Here is a 14879-nt window from a genome sequence, read left to right on the forward strand (position 1 = left end):
AGTTTAAAAGGGGGGGGGGGAGGACAGATTTCAGGTCTACATACATATGCATACAATATTTGGTGCAGTGGGAAGAAGATACAGTGGTGCCCCGCAAGACGAACGCCTCGCAAGACGGAAAACCCGCTAGACGAAAGGGTTTTCCGTTTTGGAGGCGCTTCGCAAAACGAATTTCCCTATGGGCTTGCTTCGCAAGACGACAGCCCATAGGGAAATCTCCGGGACAGCGGGGAAGCGCAGCGCGTCTTCCCCACTGTCCTCGGACCTCCTCCGAAGCCTGGCGGCGGGGTGGGGACACCTCCTCCCACCGCCGCCGGGCTTCGGAAGGCTCCTCCGAAGCCGGGCAGCGGGGCGGGAACACCTCCACCCGCCACCGGGCTTCGGAAGGCTCCTCCAAAGCCGGGCGGCGGGGCGGGAACACCTCCTGCCGCCGCCCGGCTTCGGAACGATGCTCCGAAGCCGGACGGCGGGGTGGGAACACCTCCTCCCGCCGCCCGGCTTCGGAACAATGCTCCGAAGCCGGGCGGCGGGGCCGCGAAGCCTGGGCGCGCTGATCTCAGCGCGCGCAGGCTTCGGCATGCTGGCAACTGTCCAGGACAGCTTTTGAAGGCGGGGGGGGGAGCAAAGACTTTCGCCCCCCGCCCGCCTTCAGAAGAGGTCCTGGACCTCTTCTGAAGGCCGGTGGGGGGCAAAAGTCTTTGTTCCCCCCTGCCTGCCTTCCCGGGAGAGCGGAGAAACGCAGCGCATTTCTCCGCTGTCCCGGAAGGCTTTTGAAGGCAGGCGGGGGGGAGCAAAGACTTTCGCCCCCCGCCCGCCTTCAGAAGAGGTCCAGGACCTCTTCTGAAGGCTGGCGGGGGGCAAAAGTCTTTGTCCCCCCTGCCTGCCTTCCCAGGGGCTTTTAAATCGCCCCGGACAGTTTTTTAAAATGCTGGGGGTGGGAAGAAAAGCCCTTGTCCCCCCCCCCCCAGCCTTCAGAAGAGGTCGGGGGACAGACTGTCCCCGGACCTGGTCTGAAGGCGGTTTCCATAGGAACGCATTGATTGATTTTCAATGCATTCCTATGGGAAACCGTGCATCGCAAGACGGAAAACTCGCAAGACGAAGAGACTTGCGGAACGAATTAATTTCGTCTTGCGAAGCACCACTGTACCTAACTGGGATCTGCAATGGTTTCTGGTTCAAAAATGTTCATCACCAGCAACAGCATAAGGGGTCCTAACTAGGGATGGAGGAGAAATTCAATTCGGTATACATTTAAAGCCTAATCTGTACTTTCCCAAAACAATGTGGGAAGCAAAACACAGCTATCTTTAGAAATTCACACTTATCCAAATTTTGGAATGCAATTCTCTGAGCAAATAATGTTTACAAAAATGAATATTGTAGGGGTAAAAATGCATTAAAATGAAGATATTAGCGAAAATAACATACAATAATGCATTACATTAGGGGAGATTGCTTGCAAAACTGTGCACATTTCAAAACTGTGTGAGGGAAGCTACCAGCAGTTTCATGTACATTGTCGCTCATCCACACACTTTATTTGACTCCAAGGACCTCACACGAAGTTCTCAGAGAGCTGGTTTGAATTATGAATGAGGATAAGCTACATGTTGTTTCCCCAAATCTTTCAGATGCCAGATTAATGCCATTGAACATGTGGTGCTTACTGCAGAGGCAGCGGTGGAGCTAGCCACTCAGGCAACCGTTCTGCCCAGGGGGCGAGGCAATCCGCCCAGGGGAGATTTTGTCACACACACCCCCATGATGACACCCGGGGCAAACCACCCCCACCGCACCTCTACACAGAGGTCTGTTGAGAAATGACCATCCAATCTGAAATGTCAAAAACCTTTCTTTAAAATAGTTCATATATGCACTTTGGGGTCATTATAGCTGAATACATATATGTGTGTTATCTGTCTGTGTGTATAAAACAAAGTCTGCTTCTTAATTCATAGCTTATTTCCCTTTCTTTTAAGCTGCAATCATATGCATACTTACCTGGAAGTAAATCCCATTGAACTCAGTGGAATTTACTTCTGAGTAGACCTACATAGGACCTTTTGGTTTTTGGAGAGCGTATCAACTCTTTTCCCTGTGGGAACAAGGACTAGAAGCCTTAAAAAGAGACTTGATACCTGGCATCTTGGAGGCTCTATAAATTGAAAGCGGAAATGCTTACGGCCTCATTGCCAACTTTGGAGAAGAAAGGAGGGTGGTCTACAAAGCAACAGAGGATCAGTTCCAATACGACCAAGGTGAAATGAACGTATGAGATAACACGATGGAAGGGTTCTTCTTGGGGTCCCTGCAAAAATAAAGAAGAATTGCTTGTCGTTATGCATATCTAGGAGACCATGTCCTAGAGGCAGCATTAGCTTCTCACCAGAAACAACAGCAACCAAGTGGTTTATACAGGCTAAAACTATCACAGAAGTAGGGGGATACATGGAAACTGTCCATAAATAAAATCACACTATTAGAAGGAAGTCAGGAGATACAGCAGTACCTCGGATGTTGGACGTAATCTGTTCCGGAAGACCATTCAACTTCCGAAACATCTGACAACCAAGGCGCAATGAGCGGTCTGCAATTTTAACTGAGAAAAATGAGAAAAATACAGCAGAAGCTGTTTGACTTCCGAGATACATTCAAAAAACGGAAGCATTTACTTCTGCGTTTTCAGCATTCTAAAACTTAAATATTCGGCTTCCGAGATGTATGAAAACCGTGGTACCACTGTATTAGCTTTCTTCAGAAAGCGAGGAGACTCTCGTGCCACATGATGAGATACTGGGCCAAACCCAAGGTGTTAATAGTAGCATATAAAGCCTTAAGTGTCTTGGGATTCAAGCACCGAAAAGGGCGTCTTCTCTAACATCCAGCATCTCAGAGCCTACAATCAGAAAGCATGGCCTCATTGGTGGTGCCACCATTGGAGGTTACCGGGTTGGCATTTACCCATGACAGGGCCTTTTCAGTGGCAGTTCCTAGTTTGTGGAATGCCCTCCCTGGTTGAGGTATAAGAGCAACAGGAGTCTCTTAATATCGGCACCCTTAACACACTACAGCTCCCAGAATTCTTTGGGGGATGGCATGGCTGTTCAAAGTGGTAGCATGGTGCTTTAAATGTATGGTATAAATGTGGCCTCAGAGGCCTAGTGCCTCAGACCCAGTGGACCCTCTAGATACGAAATTAATTCATTCTCGGGGTCCATGCACACCCTGATAATTACTTAAATAGAGGCCCCGCTTCTGCACACGCGCAAGGCGCACAGAGTGCTTCTGCGCATGTGTTTGCAACCTGAAAATTACGTTACCTGAAGGTAACGCAACCCGAGGATCCACTGTATATAGCCACTATGAGTAAGCAATTATAAACTTATAATTATGGACTTACACCTACCACACCATGTTGTATTTTGGAGCTAAAGGGAACGATAGAAGAGAGGAAGAAGAGTAACCAATACACCAGCAAAACGCCCGAAGACTGCACACCTTTCAGTCGTTCCATCTGGGTTAGAAATATCACCAGGACCTTTAAAAAAAGAAAAGAAAAGTGGCAGGAAAACAAGATGCTTCATATAAAACATTTTAAAAACATGGTCCCACTAGGTTCAAATTTATTTCTATCTAGCCATCAAATCAACATGACAAAAACGTTGAACAGCATGAGAGTAACACAGGGTAACGTCAACAGAAATTGCTTTAGACCCAAATGCAAAGTACATCCCATATAAACAACCCTTAAAATGCCCAATATCACTGGCAGCTGGTAACATGCCCGTCTTTTCAAACATGGTAAAACAAATTTGTGCAAATTGGGGTGGGTGGGGGGGAAGTAACACCTAAAGGAATAAAAGCCTGAAACAGACTTAAAAGTCCGAGTCTTCCCGGCAAGACACAGCATTTTTTTTTTTTTACAATGTTTTCGTTGTAAAAAGCTAAAAGTCCTGCTAAAACACAATCCCGTTTGTAAGAAATGGTCACACAATTGGACCAAATGGGTCTCCAGATCTTAATTTGGACCCTAGTGGGGAAGGTATGGGGTACTTTGGGGCTGGAGGTGTTTTAACCCTTTACTTGTGTAATTCTGGATCATGCCCAACACTTGGAATATTCACTGGAGAATTAAAAAAAACAAAAAACCTTTCTTTTTTCAAGGTAGGGCCATGGCTTTGTGGTACAGCATCTGTCTTGCAGGCAGGTGTGTCTCCCTGTGATTGAACCTGAGACCCTCTGGATGCAAAGCAGGTGCTCTACCACTGAGCTACAACCTTCTGCACACTTCTATGTGGCATCCCTTCAGGTATTTGAAGAGCGCTGCTCCCTCTCCCTTCAGTCTCCTCCAGCTGAAGCATGACCAATTCCTTTCTCATGTGCGTACTGATTTTGAAGAGGATCAGGAAGTTTTGGTTTGTTGTTTTTTTAAAAAAGAGGTGCAATGTGAAAAACACAAGAGAAAATTGTTATGTATTAAAGCTCTCACCCTGGCCACCAGGGGGTATTGTGTATATACCGTATTTTTCGCCCTATAGGGAGAACCGATCCATAGGGCGCACCTAGTTTTCAAGGGGGGGGGGGGAATCAAGGGGAAAAAATATTATCCCCGCCCCCCCCCCCGCAGCTCTGGGAGCAGCGGACAGGCTGCACGCAGCCTGTGCGCTACTCCAAGACCTTCTCCCTGCTTTTGTGGGAGGTGGCGGAATTCCCCCACCTCCCGCAAAAGCCCACAGGAGCCGTGCGCGACTCCTGCGAGCTTTTCGACCAGGAGGGAGAAGGGACTGAAACGGCCAGTCAGTCCCTTCTCCCTCCTTGGGGAAAAGCCCCCAAGAGCGGTGCGCTCTTCAAAGGGTGCGCGGCTCCTGCTGGCTTTTCAACCCAGCTTGTGGGGCTGGCGGTGGGGGGAAGCGCTGCTTTCCCCCACCGCCAGCCTCCAAAGCAGGTCGGAGGGTAGCGCGAAGGCGTCGCGCACCTTCCCGCTGCCCCCCGATCCTCTGGGGCTGGCGATGGGGGGAAGCGCTGCTTTCCCCCACCGCCAGCCTCAAAGAGCAGACTCTCCTGGCTTCAGCGAAAGCAACGCGAAGCCTCTGGAGCAGAGGCTTCGCATTGCTATCGCTGAAGCCAAGGAGCCTGCATTCGCCCCATAGGACTCACACACATTTCCCCTTCATTTTTGGAGGGGGAAAAGTGCGTCCTATAGGGCGAAAAATACGGTAGTTTTCACTCAGGTCCACGTAAGTTAATTTAGGCAGGAAACCCTGGGCTGTTGTTGATACAATATTGACAGCCGGCCGCCTATAAAAGCAGGCCGGCTGAGCTGTTTGCTGTTCAGTTCAGTTCCAGCTTACTTATAAAGAACTACTTAGAGAAATCTCTGTGTCGTCTGCTATGTCCACCCACTACTTAATAAAAATAATAAGCGTTACCATTGTGACCACTTGCAAAGGAGGAGCAATGATAAATCCCGGGGCACGAGGAATTCCTTGGGTTGCTTCCCAAAGGATGTAGAAGGCAGTTGACAGACACAGCAAGAGCAAGGCAAAGCCAAGAACCTGGAAATATGGAGAAGGCCTCAATCAGAACAGCAGACTCAAAGGACAGAGTGGGTGTGAAAGGGGCAAAACAAGGCATCAGCATCTCACCTGTTTCTTTCTAGTCATGAAGGATTTTAACTTCTACTCAGAGCAGACGTATTGAACTCATTTAGGTTCATTCATTTCAATGGATCCAACGACTAAAACTTAGTTTGAGTAAAACCCTGAGGAAACAGAGGCATAAGTGTGCCTCCAGGTGACGGGTTCACAGAGTATTTGTCTTGATTTGCTTGCACATAGCTTACACAAGGTTCAACTATGTCCAGTCTTATTTAGTGGGGCTGCCCCTGAAGATGACTGTGAAACTTCCATTGGTTCAAACCGGCTGGGGTTCCCTTCACATCTCCCGTAACCCATTCTAAAACATCTGCATTGGTTGTCAGTTCATTTCCAGGCCCAGTTCAAGGTGCTCACATTAGTGTTGTTGTTGTTGTTTAGTCGTTTAGTCGTGTCCGACTCTTTGTGACCCCCTGGACCCGAGCATGCCAGGCACTCCTGTCTTCCACTGCCTCCCGCAGTTTGGTCAAACTCATGCTGGTAGCTTCGAGAACACTGTCCAACCATCTTGTCCTCTGTTGTACCCTTCTCCTTGTGCCCTTAATCTTTCCCAACATCAGGGTCTTTTCCAGGGAGTCTTCTCTTCTCATGAGGTGGCCAAAGTATTGGAGCCTCAGCTTCAGGATCTGTCCTTCCAGTGAGCACTCAGGGCTGATTTCCTTCAGAATGGAGAGGTTTGATCTTCTTGCAGTCCATGGGACACTCAAGAGTCTCCTCCAGCGTGGCCCCAAATACCTCTTCCCCAACAGACCCCGGGGGTGTGGGTATTATGATCAACAGATAGGGCCCTGTTGGTTGTTCCATCGCCCTCAAAAGCTTGGCGAGTGCCCTGGGGCCTTCTCTGTGGCAGCCCCATCGTGACTCTCTGCCCACAGAAGTGTGTCTTCATTCTGTAGTGAGTGCTGAAGAGATACCTCTTTTATCTGGCTTTTGATACCCGAGGTGTAGACTTTTAGGACCTGTCTTATTTCTGTGATTGTATGTTGTTTCGAATTGTGTTTAATATTGTGTTTTAATGATTCTAACCCGCCCTGAGACCTTAAGGTGAAGGGTGGGTTGTAGCTGTTGATAATAATAAAGCATTTGTTCTGATTTGGTGAACTTTGGGCTCTCAAATTTCAGTGGTGCCCCGTGTGATGCTGAAATTCGGCGCTTCCCGCTCTCCATTCTAAAGCATTATTTTGGCGCCCCATGCAGCATGGCAACCACCTCTGAGAGGCAGGTTATATGACAATGAGCACCCCGAATTCATCCTGATTTGCTTGTGCATTTTAAAATACGTTTCCCCACAAATCCTCCATTTGTTGCACACTTTTCAGTGCATTCCCCACCACTTTCCTAACCACAAAAAGGCCCTTGGTTGTTTTTTTTAAAAGTGGATTCATTAAACTACGATGACGGAGTCATGTAATCCACACCTAAATTTCCAGTACGTGATTGTAAACCTCCTGCAAAATGATGACAGTCCGGAGAGCCTTACCATTTTTGCTTTGAAGACAGACGACATCCTGATGTAACCTCTGCAGTTTTTCCTAAGATAGAGGTAATAGACAGGGAAAGAGACCCAAAGGTAGACACATGGGATCCAAATCAGCACGGTACTCTCAAAACACGAAGTGAAGCTTGGGGTAGCTGTATGCCATGTCTGGTTCCAATCCTGCAATGACAGAAGAGCATGAATGCTAAAGTTTTAAAGCAGGGAGGGACAACCCATGTTCTGCTGAGGACCACTTTCAGTCTTGAGGGCTGCATACTGGCAGCAGGTGGTATCAGAGTAAAAAGTGGGCATGGTTGTCAGGCAGAGCTATAAGAAGGTGAGGGCACCCTTTATTATTTTTTAAAAAAGAAATAAAACTGAACCTGGGAACTTTTATATGCAAGGCATGTGCTCTGCCACGGAACTAGGGTACTTTTATAATCTGATTCCCAGTTCAAAATCCTTGGAAATCAGACTTGCACCAAAGCCATTTCTATGTATACTGAATGCAGTAACAGAAAAGCGCTTTGCACATGCTCAGGGGCACATCCTTAAGAGGGAACAGCCAGCATTGCAATGTTTTAGATAGCTGATTGTTTATTTTAGATGTGATTATTGTTGTTTTACTGAGGTGACTGCCCGGCTGTGATAAGATATATAGCCACCGTGAAGGGGAGTGTATGGCTGTTCCAAATAAATAAATGCACTGCAAACTTTTTTCAAAATTGACCCTGCTTTGTATCCTGAGTGTTTTTGCCTGGCTGGAATGTGTCCTTGAACTCTGTTCATGCCTCTTGCTTGTGTCGAAAAAAAGCCGACTGTGCAAAGGCAGAATTTACATTTGATGTTCCACCTACTTTTGCCTCTGGGACTTAACATCTGAATAGATGTTTAGAGGATTTCACTGATAAATAAATAAACAGATAAAATTGTACCGTCATTTTAAAGCAGTACTGACTCCATCTCATGCCCTTATTTTCAAATATTAAGGTGCAAAAGGGAATAACTTCAGCTGCAGTCTATGAGAAAAGACTAGCACATTTGGATGTGTGTGTGTGTGTGTGTGTGTGTGTGTGTGTGTGTGTGTGTTCTAATTGCCACAGAAGTCCAAAGTTTCTCAACGGTACACAGATACTGACAGATCAGTAAGGAAAGTTTAACAGGACCGTTGACTAGCCTGGCTTCTTGCTCATTGAGCCTGCCTCCAGAATGAATTTAGGGGAGAAATCAGAAACTTAGCATTAAAGAGAGATGAAAACAGTGGTTGTCTGGTGCCCCGCTGCGGCTGGAAGGTGGGGAGGCCCAACCGTAGGCCGGGCCAGAGCCAATTAGAGGCGGAGCCATCTAATTCTAGTTTTGTCCCCGTCCTCCTCCCTGCTGAGGTCTACAAGGGGCAGCACTGCAACTGGGGCTTTGTATACATTTGTGGCTTAAAATGCACATGCTCACACCCCTGGCTGTGTTTCAAGTTGCCTTTGCACATTGCTGTACACACCAGAGAGGGGCTGAGGATATCTTCACCGGATGCATGTTACATGTTTAGATTCCAGTGCACTTGCAACTCTCATGCCCCTTGATTCCCATTCAGGAAGCTGTCATCTGCACATGTGCAACAGCTTTCTCAAGAGCACACACCTCAGCTTCACTGCGGAACCGAAGGCAGCTTGCCTTTTCGTATCAGATGCAAGCAGGCCTGAGGGGCAACGCATCAGAGAGCAGTATTCCTCGAGAAACTATGGGGTAGCTATGGGTGTGTGCCAAGCTCATGTGTGGACAGCCAAGCACAGGGCCAGGGCCTTTTCAGTACTGGCCCCGACTTGGTGGAACGCTCTGTCACAAGAGACTAGGGCCCTGTGGGACTTGACATCTTTCCGCAGGGCCTGCAAGACAGAGCTGTTCCGCCTGGCCTTTGGTTTGGACTCGGTCTGACCCTTATGTTTCCCTCCCCTTAAGGTCCTGATTTATTGGCTACTTTAAAATGAGGCTGCATTTTAAATTGGTCCCCCCCTCTTTCCCCCCTATTATGTTTTTACTGTGATTTTATTGGTGTTAGCTGCCCTGAGCCCAGCTCTGACTGGGGAGGGTGGGGTATAAATAAATATTATTATTATTATTATTATTATTATTAATCATCATCATCATCATTATGTGTGCCCAGCTTGCAACGCCAGTGAGGAGAGAGGGCATGTGTACACAGTCTTAGGAGGAGAAAGCTGACAGTCACCCCCACTGGAAGATAGAACGAGGGGAGGGGAGAAATGAGGTTGGTGGGAGAGTGACCCATTCGCCCTACCACACCAGGAAAACACGTGGCATGGCCCCTTACCTCTCTGTGTACAAGTGGGTGTGTGATTTGCTTAGTTGTGCAAGAGGGACAGCGAGCAGGAGCTGTAAACGCCATGCAGCAAAGAGGCCACCAGATCTACTTTCTCTCTTGTTGCAGCTCACACGGAAAACTTTGCCCAGCTGAGACATGTGGCTGACACTCACCCACAGCTCTGCAAACTGATCCTCCTTGGATCTGCACAGCCAGCTCACTCCGTTCATGGTTCCTGCTTGTTGTCTTCTCAGCAGCCACTCCTGATCTTCCGCAGCTGCTCCAGTCTGCTGCCTAGTCTCTTTTCCACAATTCCTGCCCCCTTTGGCTTGAGAACTGCCTCTTTCAAGGGGCGGGGATTCGACTAGCCTCTCTAACATGGACCTGTTTTGCCAAGGGCATGCCTTCAGCAGATACAGGTTTTTTTGTTTTAAAAAAAAGGAGGGGTGATTTTAAATATGCCCAAATGGAGAAAATGGGAGGTTATTATTATTAATTTCATTTTTGAACTGCTTCCTGTGGGGCATCCTGAAGCAATGTACAACATAATTACTGTAACACATAAAACAGTTACATATATAAACAATTAGAATAACTGCACATATGAAAACATTTTAAAGCCACAATTATAAATATAAGAAACCGTTTAGAGCAACAGCACCTCAAACTGCAATATCAATTCAAATGCAAAGCAAATCTAAACCGGGATAAATAATTTAGGAGGCTTCTTGAGGACTCTTCCAACCCTACAAGTCTATGATTCTATGAAAGAGGAACGGCTTTAGCAGGCTCCAAAAAGACAATAGAAAAAAAGCATATTAATATGTCTGATGTGCAGTGGGAGGGAGTTCCAAAGGGTAGGTGTGTTTGGGCTGCAAGCACACCAGACATTTAAAGCACACCCTGCCAAAGAATCATGGGAACTGTAGTTTACCCCTCATAGAAATTCCCAGCAGCCTTAGCAGATTTACAATTCCCAGATTTCTTTTTGTTTTGGGGGGGTGGGATGTGCTTTGAATTAATGCTGTGTAAAAGGCCCAATTCCAACAGGGTGCAGAGAATAGACGCCTCCTGCAGGGTGTCCTCTCCTGCACTACATTGGGACAGTTTGGGTAGGTAAGGGGTGAGATGATCTTTTAGCATGTCTGGGTAATTGTACTGGAGCGCCAGAGAAACATTTTAATGCATGTATGTCTGGCAACCCTAAACCATCCCTCTCAACGCAGAAGGGCAGAAAGTGAGCTGGATTCCTGCTACAGGCAAAAGGGGTTTTCTGAGGCTGCTGTAGTAAAGTCCAGCGGGGCTCAGGCAGTAGGTTTGTTATAAAATAACTGAATAAACCAAAAACTGGTAAATGATTCTCCCAAGCTGCAAAGCAGCCCCTGATTTAGCAACAGCAAGTGCAATGGGCTTCATGCCACCTGCTCAGTTTTGTGGTGTGTGATTTTATTGCTTAAGTAATCCACCTCAGGAATACCATGGCCACTTCTGTCTTCTTCAGCATGCAAACTTTGGAACTCCCTGCCTGTTGACATCAGTCAGTTACTCTTTTTGATGCAATGCTAAAAACATTTTTGTTTAGGCAAGCCTATCCAGGCATGTATAATGTTGACATTAAACTGAGTTTTTAGTTCATCTTTGATTTAAATCTTGTTTGAAAGTTTTAAGTACAGTAGTTGTTTTCAAACTTTTTTTTTTACTGATAATTTCATTGTTTCATTTTTCTGTAAAGTGCTTTGAGTTGTTGGGTTGTTGTTGTTTTTTACCATCAAGCAGTTTATAAATTTTATGACAAATAAATAAAATGAACAGAAATCAATCAATAATAATTTCTTTACCAGTTTTCTTAAGCAGGTTTGCTGAGGAGTTAAGCCTCATTGCATATCAATGGGAACTTATCAAGTCAGCAGAGCCTTGCAGCTCTGTCCCAACTAGGTTTACTCAGAAGTAAGTTCCATACTGAGGTTAAACATTAGAGTGCTTAAGAGTGTAGCTCGACTGCACAATCCTTCCTTCAGAAATAACAGCACAATCCTAACCAAGGCTGCATAAAGCACTATACATTTAAAAGCAAATGGCTTTCCTCAAGGACTCCTTGGGAACTGTAGTTTGCCCCTCACAGAGTTACAACTCCCACAACACTTAAAACTCCCAGGGTTATATCCTACTTTTCCTCCAAAGGAGCTCAAGGTGGGCACACACAGTTCCCCACAGACTTCATTTCATTCTCACAACAACCCTGTGAGGTAGGCTAGACGGCGACCGGCCCTGGGTCACCCATGAGCTTCATGACTGAGTGGGGATTCGAACTCCCAGTCTGACACTCTAACCACTAAGCCACACTTCTGTTCTAGTGCAACACCAGAGGCCCCGTCTCCCTCCTCCTCTATTGATATGAAGCCAAGGAGGGCGAGATGGGGGACTTATTTTCATCCGCTGCATTTTGTCCCACCATTTTTCTCCAAGTACATGGTTCTCCCCCTCCTCATTTTAATCCCACACAGCAACCCTGTGAGGTAGGTTAGGTTGAGAGAGGCAGTGAACTGCCCCATCCCCAAGGTCATGGCCGAAGGGGGATTCGAACCCGGGTCCTATCCCAACGCTCTACGTCAGGCACCCCCAAACTCAGCCCGCTATATGTTTTTTTGAGACCACAATTCCCATCATCCCTGACCACTGGTCCTGTTAGCTAGGGATGATGGGAGTTTTAGTCCCAAAAAACCATCTGGAGGGCCGAGTTTGAGGGTGCCTGCTCTACGTCACGCCGGCTCCCGTCACGTTCTACGTCAAGAAATGGTTCTTCAGGCTCAGACGTCGCTCATTCTGAAAGCATTGCGTCCTCCCCCCCCCCTCAAAAAAGCCGTTTGGAGCGCCTTGCTAACCCAACCCTGGGAGTCGCAACTCCCCTCCCAGCCGCCAGGGGGACCAGGGATAACCCTTTCGCCTCTCGCACGCGCTTGCTTCCGGCAGGGAAGAGGAGACCATAGAGCGCATCCGGCACATGCGCCGTCTCTCTTCCTGACTCGGCGTCGACCTTCGGAGGCTGCTCGGCGCGGCGGGGCTGAGGGGGGCGAGGGAGCGGCGATGCCGCGGGGCTGGGCGCCGGCGGCGCTCTGGTGGCTGCTGTGGGGCTGCCGCTTGTGGGACGCGGCGCGGGGCTCCGAGGATATCGTGGTGGGCTGCGGGGGCTTCGTCAAGTCCGACGTGGAGATCAACTATTCCCTGATCGAGGTGAGCGCTGCGCCTCCGGCTTCGCCCGCTCTGTGTCTAGCATTTGAAACGGGGGGGGCGGGCAGGTGAAGCAGCTCCTGGGGGACTGAGAGGAAGAAGAAGAAGAAGAAATGGATCAAGGGCCTCTTTCTCATTTTACTTACCCTACTTAATTCATAAAATTCATACATTGATTGTGAAAAACAAACACCCACCTCCCAAGCCGCTCAAAGCGCTTTACGGAAAGATAAAGCAGCAGCATCAAGGAAAACCCATAACCCTAGTTTAAAGCAAACAAATGTTTAAAACTCTGAAGTGGGTTAAAATCACATCGACTTTCCAATAAGGTATGTTTTTTGAAGGCTCCGAAGAGAGTTCAGCAAAGGCCCCTTGCACAATCTCAATAGGCAGCGAGTTCCAAAGTAGATGCTCCGATCAAGTTCCTTACCTTGTACTTTTTAGTGCATGGCACTTATGTAGCTGTAGGAAACGCTCACCGCATGCATAGAGTGGATTTATTGCATCACGAACTCTTTAACCCGTTAGTTGCGCAAACCTAAGTTTCCATTATGTAGTTGAGCTCCTCTTATAAAATACTGACAACCTGAAGGTGTCTTGCATTCACCCTGCACTATCCAGCTACAGAAGAAGGAAAGCCTGTTCTGTGACCAGCACTGAAGCGCAAAGCAGGTTGTGTGCCTTTGCCAGTCCACTCGCGAGAAGTTCTACAGTTTACAGCCATTTTGTGTGGGGGTTCCTGTTCCTGCCCCCCCCCCCCATGTTGGCGGAGTGCGTATAAGTGCCTCCACCCCCATTGCACTCTTTTTGTGACGTGTTGAGTGATGCCTTCAGGTTACTTCAGGGTTCAGTGCGGGGTGTGATTGTGCGTCTTTCAGATAGTGGCTTCTCCTCTGGGGTGATCAGACAGGCTAGTATTATTCTTATTTTTTGCAGGCCAGTAACTTTTGTGGGCTTATTTGCAAGGCTGCTTTAGCCTTTAGTGTAAAGTAGGGTGGGACACCTGTGGCCTTCAGATGTTGCTGGACTACAATTCTTATCATCCCTGACCATTGGCTGTTCTGGATGAGACTGATGGGAGTTGGCATCCGATAACATCTGGAGGACCACAGGTTCCCTACCCCTGCTTTAAACCATAGTTAAAAGCGTAACTGTAGCTTAAAGGTGAAGGTGCAACATACCAGGGATAAAATGGCTGTTTTGCACCTCCATGCTCCTGCTCTGCTACTGGGGGAACTAAGCTTTGCTTTGGCTTAGTGTTACATCCAAACCCAGCCTTGTGTTTTGTCTCCCTCTGAACAAACTGAGAGTTGTATCCAAGGTTTCTTCTTAGCTTACTGCTTGTGTTTTGTTTGGCGGAGCCGAACCATAAGCCTAGGTTTGGACATAAAGCTGAGCCAAACCATGGCTTTGCTTCCTGGAGTGGAGCAGCAGGAGGTGTGGGGGGATGGACATGAAGCATTTAGTTTTCTTCCTGTTCACCAGCATATGGTGTTTTTGCTCTGAAACCATATTTTTAAGCTTAACTGTGTTTTAATGTGTCGTGCAAACCAGGTCATTGTGTGTTCTGTATTTTATTTTATTTTATTGCAGAAAGCTTTTGAGTTTATTTAATATAAAGAAAAGTGAGGTATATGAGTTTAAAATAATAAACAATTGCTGTAGCAGAATTACCATATTCCATTGTGGGTTTTTTGCTTTTAATTTATAGATTAAATTGTACACCAAGCATGGAACCTTGAAATACCAAACAGACTGTGCTCCAAATAATGGTTACTTCATGATTCCTCTGTACGATAAGGTAAGCAACAATATGGTACCTGAACTGTGACAGCCAGGGGTTGCTAACCTTTTTGTACCTGTGGGTAAATTTGCAAACCGGAGAAACTGGGAACACCATCACCCCACTCCACACTGCTGTCAACCACACACTGCTGCTGTCTGTTCTACAGGCTACAGTGGCAAGCTTTCAAGCCTAATTTTAGCGCTGGGTGAGGGAGGGGCTACTGGTTCCAGGCTAGTAACCCCTGGCGTAGGTCTTTCTTGAGTTTTGAGTTTGTTTTTCTGCCTTGCGTGTACAGCTAATTGCGCAAAAGTTAAATGTACGTAAGTTGAGGGCTTACTGTACTGTGTACAGTTCGGGTAACTTCACCTGGAAAGGGATATTGCAGAATTGGAAAAGTTTCCAGAAAGGGCGACC

The 14879-nt window shown here is 47.3% G+C and overlaps 2 protein-coding genes across 2 annotated transcripts in view; one reads left to right on the forward strand and one right to left on the reverse strand.

The window, feature by feature from the left end:
- The window catches only part of ABCC6 (ATP binding cassette subfamily C member 6), a 37790-nt gene extending 27932 nt beyond the window's left edge, over positions 1–9858 (reverse strand). The window contains exons 1-5 of the mRNA XM_028706221.2: positions 9625–9858; positions 7138–7314; positions 5433–5558; positions 3410–3541; positions 2186–2311 (exon numbers count right to left, since the gene is read on the reverse strand). Of these exons, the coding sequence (XP_028562054.2) occupies positions 2186–2311; positions 3410–3541; positions 5433–5558; positions 7138–7314; positions 9625–9831 (768 nt within the window). The 5' untranslated portion in view covers positions 9832–9858. The remainder of the gene's footprint in view (positions 1–2185; positions 2312–3409; positions 3542–5432; positions 5559–7137; positions 7315–9624) is intronic.
- Positions 9859–12474: 2616 nt separating this feature from the next.
- Positions 12475–14879, forward strand: part of LOC114584171 (BOS complex subunit NOMO1-like) — a 37306-nt gene continuing 34901 nt past the window's right edge. The window contains exons 1-2 of the mRNA XM_028705754.2: positions 12475–12682; positions 14391–14480. Coding sequence (XP_028561587.2) covers positions 12536–12682; positions 14391–14480 — 237 coding nt within the window. The 5' untranslated portion in view covers positions 12475–12535. The remainder of the gene's footprint in view (positions 12683–14390; positions 14481–14879) is intronic.

The sequence above is a fragment of the Podarcis muralis genome, chromosome 14, assembly GCF_964188315.1.
Source record: "Podarcis muralis chromosome 14, rPodMur119.hap1.1, whole genome shotgun sequence".
Classification (NCBI taxonomy): Eukaryota; Metazoa; Chordata; class Lepidosauria; order Squamata; family Lacertidae; genus Podarcis; species Podarcis muralis.